The 11,075-nt window shown below is 32.2% G+C and overlaps 1 protein-coding gene across 1 annotated transcript; it reads left to right on the forward strand.

Annotated features, from left to right (window-relative positions):
- Positions 1–7,964: 7,964 nt before the first annotated feature.
- On the forward strand, positions 7,965–10,746 carry LOTGIDRAFT_134228 (hypothetical protein; the record flags this gene model as incomplete). Its single annotated transcript, XM_009068125.1, has 2 exons — positions 7,965–8,138; positions 10,672–10,746. Coding segments are annotated over 2 exons (249 nt in total), but the record flags the coding sequence as incomplete, so codon positions are not given.
- Positions 10,747–11,075: the final 329 nt, after the last annotated feature.

Consider the following 11,075-nt stretch of genomic DNA (forward strand, 5'->3'; position numbering starts at 1 on the left):
GAGTAACTTTCATGAATGAAATTCAAAGGAATCCATCACTGTTATTAACAATATAGGTCAGTAGTTATAAATTTAGGTTCCACCCTCTGAGTCTGATCAAACCAGTTGCCTTGTCAGTTAAAATGTTATAACTATTATATTATTAAAATCTAGAGAAATTGTTTATAAATACTGTACATTATGTAGTTAGGTCATATGTTTGCATTCTAATTCCAAAGTATATAGGAATCAAAGCATCTAAACCACTTTTTGATTGTTCTATTCTATAGATTTACACAGAACATATAAATAGCATTTACATGATATCAGGTTATTGAGTCCACTAGAGAACTGTTCTTCGATCACCTACGCAAGGTGGACAAGAATGGGATCATAGCTGTTTTTCTTTACACGAGATTCGATTCCCCTTCCCATTTATTTAAATGAATCTTTTAGTCCTTCAGATAACAAATAGAATTGGCCCCCTTTTTCTCCTCAATGTTGAGTTAATTCTATAGACAGCATGAAAAAATACTTATGAAGACAATTTTGTTAGAGAGGGCGACCACTCGTAAATTTGTTTGTTTGATCGAGGATACAGTGACATCACCCAAATAATTACTATTATTCTGGATTTAGTATTAAGTTAAGGTTGAGAGAATAATTTTGTATTGGACGTCAGCATGCTATTACTAGATACCTATACTGAAAGACTGAAGATAATGTTCCAAAGGAAATAAAAATATCAGATCTCTACCCTGAATGAAGATTGCTCAAATAGAAATAAAACAAAATGGCCTGAATGAAGATTGCTCAAATAGAGATCAAACGAAATGGCCTGAATGAAGATTGCTCAACTAGAGATCAAACGAAATGGCCTGAATGAAGATTGCTCAAATAGAGATGAAACAAAATGGCCTGAATGAAGATTGCTCAAATAGAGATGAAACGAAGTGGCCTGAATGAAGATCGCTCAAATAGAGATCAGACGAAATGGCTTGAATGAAGATTGCTCAAATAGAGATCAAATGAAATGGCCTGAGCCTGAATGAAGATTGCTCAACTAGAGATCAAACGAAATGGCTTGAGGTGATTTACTATCTGACAGTTTCAGTTCTAATGGAGAGTTGAATGATATGATAAAATATGTATGAAGTTGATAGACACTCTTCTCCTGTAGGTATAAAAATAGATCTATATATTAGTCATCAAGTTATCGTTTATAAAGGATAAAAGAGAATGACAATGAATCTTGTCTCAAGAACGGATTAGTACATTGTTGTTGAAACCATGATCCCTTGTCAATAAAAAGATAGGATTGCAGTTCACTTTATCCAAATAGAAGTAAGAAAGAAATATTTAACAAGGATCCTCTCTACCACCTGGTCCTTGGCCAAACCTCTTGGCATTGATCTTTCCTGGATTATCCGTACCCATTTACAGCTGGGTCAACTGAAACGAAGAGTTAAGATTACTTATTCAAGGTCATTGGACTATTACACACCGATCAAGAATGGAACCCACAATATATTTGAAGTGATTTTCGTGCAGTTCTAGTAGTTCTGAACAATATATTTGTATATTCAAGACCCAAATCGAAATCCCGGAAATAATAAACTATGGTTTAAAGTGGATCATTGAACAACATTCTTCGCTCCCCCCTACCCCATCCTCTCCTCTTCTTCTTCTTCTTCTCCTCACGAAGAAAACTCAATTGCAACTGGATTGACACTCATAAACCATTCAATTATAACTACAATTTACATTCTTCTGGATTGTAAACCCATTTATGAATCAGTAAGAAAATAGAAATAGAGCAGTCTTTATTTATTTCAAAGTAAAATGAGATTTGGTAAGAGTTTTAAAATTTTTTCTATTATTTGGATTAAATGTCTAGACACTAGTAATTTTGATTGTATTAACCTCTCTCTGTCTGGTATTTAATATAATATATCATGTCACTCAATGTAATGATTCTTAATGTGAGTGGAGTCAAATCGGTCAGTATTAGAGTGTACTAAGAAAGGGCATTATAGGATTTTTTGTGGTACACTTAAGACAGTTTGAAAGTAGAACGTTTAGGTTGTTAGTTTTTTGATAATTTACACCGTGTTAAAATCCTAACATTTGGAATTTAAACTAATCTGAACCATTAATAAGTGCATCTTTGCCTGATATTCTACAATGTCCCTGTGCCCCAGTATATTCAGAATTTGAAAACATAATGTTAGATTTATCTAGTAAAACCTGAAGATGCCTTATATGATGATTTATAGAGCTTAAAAGCTTGAAAAACTTTTGAATTGTGGTCATTTATTCATCTAGAATCAGAAAGCCCAGGGTTCAATCCCAGCAAGGGTTGAGATAATACCTTCGGATCTTTCAGTGTCAGTGATGCAGGTAAGAGGGGCTGAAATGGAAAAATTGTTTATTTTCAATTAACCGAGGCCCCATGTGCTACAGGCTGTGCACGTTTAAGATCCTTCGACAGTTAGAAATCGAAAAAGAGCAGACTAATGCTGCTGTCCTGGCAAAAATTTCCCTCATTGCACCCTGCATGGCGTTCCCTGTCTTCATTAGCACACATGGTGCAGAAAAGTAAGACGTAAAATTCTATTTATTTCATTTCATATAGAATCAGTTTTGATATTCCCAATTTTGTTGTCAAATTACAAAATAGTAAAAAAGACTGTCCTATTCTTCATCATTGATAACTGCTGATTTTCCAGAGTGGATAGGAATTAACATGTTTATTCAAGAGGATCCCCGGGGACATATAAATGCCATTATAAAATGGTCTGGAAATCTATATGATGCTAGTAGAATACAATAGTATGTCAGTATAAACCTATAGCCCTGTATTATGTATATTTCATCAGCATTCACATTGTGCTTGCTTACTGTCTCTCTGTTTAGTTGAAATAGTTTATGTACTTTCCCTGTAGGAAAGGTCATTCTCAGGCAAATGGATTCTTGAGGTTCCAGGTGTAGTCTAAAATGATTTGACATCAGGAAGAAAACAGGTCAATTCGTTCATATTCAGACTGTGTAGTCTTGATCATTGGCTAGGATGTCCTACTTTGTTAAAACTTCCAACATTGCTTCTAGGATATTGCTGAGACAGCCCTGTCATTAGGGTGGGGGCTAGACCCCAGCAAGTGAGAATTAAGCCTAGTAAAACCTTCTTCAGTTCAGTAGAGATTGATTCATTTGCAGTGTCTTTGTACAAAATCAAACAGATACATAGCTTTAGATTTGTTTTTGGCACCTCAAAATTGTCAGTTCCTTGGGCCTTTAATTCATCAAATTTTCTGAGTACAAATCTGAGTTTTTGCAACAGATACATTCTAATACACACCACAATCTGGTCGCATAAAGTTATTAGTTGAATACAAGGTAATTCTTTTTCAATCTAAGGAAATATTAGCCCGATTAAATCTCTCGAGAAAATAAATCAGTTGTCTCAGCGGAGTTTTTATTTGCTGATTTGAGGTGAAGAGTTTTTGCCCCTGACAGTAAATGTAGAAAAAATTAATATTTCTATCGTGATTTGATATTTATATTGTTTACATCAACAAATAGCCAAACTTTGACACAAAGACATGAGGAAAAGATGAAAAAGTATAAAAAAGAAGCCTAGAGATTGCATTGCGTGACTAGACTAATTGCCTATCTTTTATGACCAATTTCATTTCTTTGATTTCTTTGAAGAGCACCAAGAAATTTAGTGAAATTGAATTAACTGCAAGACAAATTGTAAGAGTAAAGTGATTATTGCAGAAATATTTGAAGTATTATACTAAATGAAGGCAGTCTAATGAGTGTATTTAAATGCATCAATTTCTTGATGAAATCAGATTTCTTTCAAGGTGATTTTCAAAAGTAATGTTTTCAAGTGATATCTAGGGTCTGCTTTAATTCTGCTTTTAGACTCTGGATATTTTCACACTATAGTACCCTCCAAATTTTATTAACCCTTTCAAAACAAATTGAACTTAAGAACACAAGTTATATGGATAATGGATATACTACTTCTAGTTTTATTACATACTACATTTCGAAACACATACAGGTAATGTTATCAAGTAGAAATGTTTTTGATAATGAAACTTCAAATGATACTGCCTGTTAATATTTCTAATAAGATTTGAACTACTTTTAGATACAGAGAGTATAAACAAAAACACGAAGAGAATAAACTATGGTATAACACACTTCTTTGATAACAAAGTACATAATGTTACAACACAATTTACATGTAATGACTGTGATTCTAGTTCTGAGGAGATGATATATTGAATATTAATAATGTAATGAAATCTATGTATTGAAACTATAGGTATCTGAGATAGATTGATTGATGATAATATTTATGTCGCCTGTCATGTTCGTCATCAGAATGAAGTAATAGAGTTATTTTAGGATTCATTATGACTCATAGAACTGATTGATTTTATACAAATTGATAGAGTTATCTTGGCATAGAACATGAATTCTATATAACTATTCAGCTATAAATACAGGCCTACAGCATGTTTTAACATTTATAACGGAAGTTTTTTAATAGACTAGCATCTGACCTGAAGTATAGAATCGATATATTTATCTCATCTACATCTCATCTTCTGGTATTTAACACAATAACCCTGGTACTCTTTCATAAACATCATAATAAAATGTCAAGCTGCCAAATCAATATACTTGAAGGTTGTGTTATTATTGATGGTTTAAAAACGAATGCACTGACTTGTTCTAAAACACTTCCCCATGTCAGTGATGCAGGTAAGAGGGGCTGACATGGAAAAAGCGTCTGGTCGTTTGGATGGGACATTAAACCGAGGCCCCATGTGCTACAGGCTGTGCACGTTTAAGATCCTTCGACAGTTGGAAATCGAAAAAAGAGCAGGCTAATGCTGCTGTCCTGGCAAAATTTCCCTCATGGCACCCTGTATGGCATTGCCCGTCTTCATTAGCCCACAAGGTGCAGAAGAGTAGGACGTAAAACTCAATTTATTTCATTTGATTTCATTTGTTCTAAAACACAATCATAACTTTTATATTGTGAGATTTGGGGTCTCTTGGTTATTTTTGCTTTACTTCATAAGCAAAGTAGGCATAAGTCCTTCAAGCCATTCAAAATATTTTTAGATTTAGATATTACCAAGTATTTATTCCTATCATTATTCCATATCATTATTTTCTTTTCAAAAAAAAACCCAATCGGCTAAGTAGAGAGTTGAATTGGTACGTGATTCGGTGCCATGGGTTCGAAACCTTGTCGAGACTTTCTATCACTATACAAACTATTAAATCTAACATTTGTTACTATATGTATTACTACAGATTTTATTTGATATATTTGTCACATTGTCACATTATGTGTATATTATTAATAGTTTTATGTTATCAACATCTGTTATATTACTTGTTATATTGATATATTTACAATGATTTATATATCATACTTATTGATAACAATTGATATTTACATGGTTTAGGTGTATATTAGATTGTACAATATAACAATCATATAATAATACATACTCTTCCAGACACCTGATACCACTTTTATTTTAAAATACTTTCTCACTTAATTCATACACTACCCTTGTGAAAAAATCATTAGTTGCTTCCAATGTTTTGCCAATTTGTTTTGGATATTGGGTTTCGTTTTGCATTTTGGATCGTTCATACTTTCAGGTAGTATAGGGATATGTTCATTACTACAAGCAATTATTTGACAGACGACAAAAAACAATGCCCCTCATTTTACAAATGAGCTCTTCCAATCGTATGTGTATAGTTTTATAATTGATATTAATAAATGCATGTGATGAAGAATTCAATATAAAGTTAAGGGGGTAACGGAACACAAAATTGTGGTATGTTACTTGTAGGTTCTTTATTGTAGCCTATACAACGTTCAAACAATTTACATGCAATGAAATTTTGATAAAAACTGGTATTTTTATATTTTCAGAATGTGGTGGACTATAACTGGGAATTTTGGCAATTTGCTTCCAATAGATTGGTCAACTTCATATACTAGGCAGCTTCATACTAAAGTTTTAAACCTGGGTGAAAAACGGGTAAGTCTTTTACATTTCATGTTGATTCTTTATGGTTGTAGAAGTGAATAAGGAATAACACCATGGAAATGGGGGGGGTTTAAAATCCCAACCGACCAACCACACCAATTATTCAATCAGATATGAATATGGCATGAGTTGGGATACTAATATTATGTAATATGAAATTTACCAGTTGGTGTAAGTGGTCAGTTGGGATTTGATACCAACCCTCACAAAATATGTCATATACAGAATAAAGATATACGTTGGTCTATTTACTGCAGGAAGTCCGTGTTTTGTTGTTGTAACTGATCCTTACACATGTATATGTATATATTTATATTTGATAGATGATATTATTGTGTGTGACTGTGACTTAATTAGAAAAATGACATATTCAAAGGCTGTATTGAACAGATGGCTTAAATTACCTGTTTCTTTTATCTTTTAAAATGTCTGAAAAAAAGAAAAAATTGAAATTAATTGCACACCATCCTTGTAATTTTTTTGTTTTTTTTACTTCAAATGTGTTTGTGAGTGATTTAACATTTGGCTTAACAATTTTACATGCAATGTTCCCTTTGAAGGATTTGTTAGCACTAGTTTTGGTGCTTTTCTGCTCTGTAACTAAGTTAGGCCATATCTAAAAGAGTAAAAAAAGAAAAGAATATTTTACCAGTATGTATTTAACGTTTTGCTCACTGATTTGATCAGAAATAGCATCCTTTCAGTTTGAGTAGATCAATTCTCAGAGCTAAGACCATGCATCATGCTACTGACAAGAAGACATTATGAACCAAGTCCTGATCCATCTTCAACTCTTAAAGTCTCAAGCCATTGAAATGCATTTACCATCTTTCTCCTCGGGGCCTGTCATCTCATTTGTTACATATAACAGAAATCTAATATCATCATAAATATCATAGCCTCCCTTTCACATATCACTATAGTAATTCCTGTTACTTGGTTATTTTGGCACTAACCAAATCATCATGAGCACTACCTGTTGTCTATATATAGTTCTATTAATGCCTTGTTCCACAAGAGGCTCTGAAGATCCTTCATTCTCCATTAAGCATAGTTCACATTGGGTTGATTAAAGAGGCAGAATTAATAAAAACCATAGACCAAGTCCAGAGAAATGTGTCCCTTATATTATTATCTGAGAGTTTTGTAGTTAATTTTCAGAACGCTAAAACTCTTTAAAGGAACAGGTGTGCCATTTTGGGGAGTTGATTTTAGTCTTTGATATATGTAAATAGTCTTCTAAAATACTTAAATGTATGAAAATCACATAATTCCTTCAGAAATATCTCAAAGTAGGAATTTTACTCACTATTTTTATATATGTCTTTCCTATATATCACAGAGTATCTTAAATTGACGAGTCGTCATTTAAAAGCGGATAATTCTGGACACACATGGATTTGAAGGTTAAATTTTCGATGGTGAGCAGTGAACACTATTACTGATTAGCTCAGCTAAACAATTACAGTTTCTGACACTAAAGTATGATTGGTCAAAAAAATGACCTATCTGTCCCTGTGAAAGATTAATGTAAAACTTGGACAAAATTGGACCTGGTATGTTTTTAGATGGTGTTGGAAACCTAATATATTACTTACAATGTTGATAATGATGAAAATATTGTGTACTGCCACTCTGATTGGATCCTTAGAAAAATTGACCTCTGTTGCCAAATATATTTCTTTACCATCAATTAAGTTTTCTTTCCTTTATTCTTCCTAGGGTGGAAACATCACTCGCCCAACGCCAAAATTGTGGGATATTAAGCCAGGGACAGCATCAAGATCAAAAGGGCCTCGACCTGGATCAGGCAAATTTCAAGTAAATATCTTTTAATATCAGTGTTCATATTTCATTTTTAATCTTCTTAAGTTTCAGTGGCTGTGGGTTTTATTTCATTGTTTTTCATTTGAATGCTTTTCATTTTATTTCACTGCCTTTATTCATTTCATTCCACTGCCTTTATTCATTTCATTTCATTTTTTATTCTGTTCATTTAGCATCCAAGTATTCATTTCATTTCACTGCCTTTATTCTTTTCATTTAACATCCAAGTATTCAGTTCATTTCACTGCATTCATTCATTTCATTTAACATCCAAGTATTCATTTCATTTCACTGTCTTTCTATAAATTCATTTCATTTCACTGCCTTTATTCTTTACATTTCATTTCATTATTTCCCTTCTCAGTTATTCATCATTTTTATTCTATTCAATTCATTGGCTTATTGCTTTACTTTTACTTTCATTGTTTTTCTTAAAGTGTATTTTATTATTCATGTCAGTTGAGTTGTATAAGCTTATTATTTATCATTATCTGTTGAATATTGTTATTGAGATAATTAATATATATATATAACACCGATAAAGATAATTAATTTTTACTGCCAACATGTTTCAATTTAATATTTTCAAGGCATAGTAACAATACAGTACAATAGAAAGCATGTTAAGTGCACCTACACCAACCAACCAACCAACACCCCTTCTTTCTACTTTTCCAAGAGGGTTGCAAACTTTGTATAGTTTACTGTATGATAGAGATTGTTGTCATATTATATCTTAAAAGTGGTAACATTTGCCTCTTTCTCCTTTTTTTGAAGACAAACTCCTATTTAAAAGTTGACACAAGAAAATAGCCATCAATATAAAGGCAAGTGTCACCAAAATCTCAGATTGATATTTTTGAAAGCTATGTCAATCTCATTTCCCATTAGGTAATCTGTAATTTGTTGAACACCAATCAAGGCTGAGTGTAATATGACAGGTTACTAAAAACACCCCTTATATTACAAATGAGCTCTTCCAATCATACTGTTCAGTTTTAGAATTATTAATCAAAATGCATGTGTGGAAGAGTTCAATGAAATGTAGGGGTGTCAAATAGATGACTGAACACTATATCTAACAAGTAATCTAGCAATTATAATGTACATACTTATTTGGTTGTTACCCCTCTTTTGAATAAAAGTTCATTTCAGCAACATGAATTGTTCTCGTTTAATTGTTATTCTCTGCTGAAATTTGAAAACTGTCTTCACTTGTCTGCTTAAAAGATTTAGAAATATTAAACCAGAACTTGAAACATGTTGTTACTCAGAGTTTCACGCTATGCGATCTTCAGACACCCACTTAAAGATGTAGTTAGATTCTCAAGATGTTTTGGAGTCCTCATACATCCGCTATTGTATCAGAAGTAGAAAGTAGGAGAACAACGCCACTAACCATATATAAATTACATAGTGTAGCTGTAATATACAGTTCTCATCACTTGTATTCCAGTCTCTTCTACAAATTGCTTGGTTGATTGACAGGTTTGAGTTAAAAGGAAGGTAACCTGCTATTAATTGACTAATATATATAATATATATTCAATACGTTAGTCGATCAAAACATTATCAGCAGCCTATGACATAATAAAAACCTTTTCAGAGGAGTAGTGCTTCATTTGCATAATAATTCTTATATGAAGTCTTTTAGTTTTGCATCACTTTGTAATGATTTACACATATTAGCACAGAGTTTGCACAACTCATTAGCCCAAAAGGACATAAAATTTTAAGTAGGTCCGAATTTGGAACTTCCTTGAAATGTATGAATCTGCACTCCTGCATCTGAAATAATGTTCCTAATATTGTATAATCCATGAGGTATTTCTAAATCATAATGTTATTTTATGAAAGAATATCCAGCACGATATATATTTAAAACATTCTAAATTGTATTGAATTCAAGTGATATAGGAATACTTTGCATACTACTTTGTCTGCCAATCTTTGTCATTCTTTGATGTACTTTCAACATTCAGGGCCTTAACTAGGGTATTTTTTCTAGGAGACCAAAATTTTGTTGTGTTACGGTCTTGATATTTTGATGGTATTTTATGTACGATCAGAAGCCTTGATGACATGAGTTAAAGTTTCTAGACTATTGCCCTTTAAGATGATCACCATTTTACTATTGTCAATGTTGATGACTAAGAGTTAATCACATTCTGTTCTCCAGGCATGCTGTAGATGATAGCTCAATCAACTTATCTTTCCTTACTATATATTCTCATTGACATGACAGCGCCAATTCCAGGTCATTGCAATCTAATACCATGAACCATGATTCCAGATTATTGCAATCTAATTTCACTCAGGAACCAATGATTGCACAATAACTACACATGTCTAAATATCGTGCCATTCTTATAGTGGCATCATCATGCACTGATGAAATGCATGTCCTTAATGCAATACACTTAAATTGTTCTTACAATGCACTTGAATTGTTCTTATAGTGCTTTTAAATTGTTCTTACAGTGCTTTTAAATTGTTCTTAAAGTGCTTTTAAATTGTTCTTATAGTGCACTTAAATTGTTCTTGTAGTGCACTTAAATTGTTTTTACAATGTACTTAAATTGTTCTTATAGTGCACTTAAATTGTTTTTACAATGTACTTAAATTGTTCTTATAGTGCACTTAAATTGTTTTTACAATGTACTTAAATTGTTCTTATAGTGCACTTAAATTGTTTTTACAATGTACTTAAATTGTTCTTATAGTGCACTTAAATTGTTTTTACAATGTACTTAAATTGTTCTAACAGTTCACTTCAATTGTTCTTATAGTGCTTTTAAATTGTTCTTACAGTGCACTTAAATTGTTGTTACACTGCACTTAAATGGTTCTGTCAATGCACTTAAGGATTATTTGTATATGATAGCATTGGTAACAAGATTCATGCTAACACATAGGTCATGGTGAACTATTTAAAAAAGCAGTAATTTAATTAAGCTTACTGTCATATGCCAATTACTTGTAATTCAGGATGTATGACATTTTGTTTTTTTTACATTCAGTGTTCAAAGAATTAAGAAATAATCCCATCCAAAACAGCACTATTTAAACTACAGTCTAACGTATCTTTAATAGACGGTGCTTTTGTCAAAAAAAGAGGTCAGTTTCCTCTATTAAAGAAACCTTTTTTTGTTTTGTAAATTTGAATCCAGA

This window comes from Lottia gigantea (assembly GCF_000327385.1).
Source record: "Lottia gigantea unplaced genomic scaffold LOTGIsca_89, whole genome shotgun sequence".
In the NCBI taxonomy this organism is placed as follows: domain Eukaryota; kingdom Metazoa; phylum Mollusca; class Gastropoda; family Lottiidae; genus Lottia; species Lottia gigantea.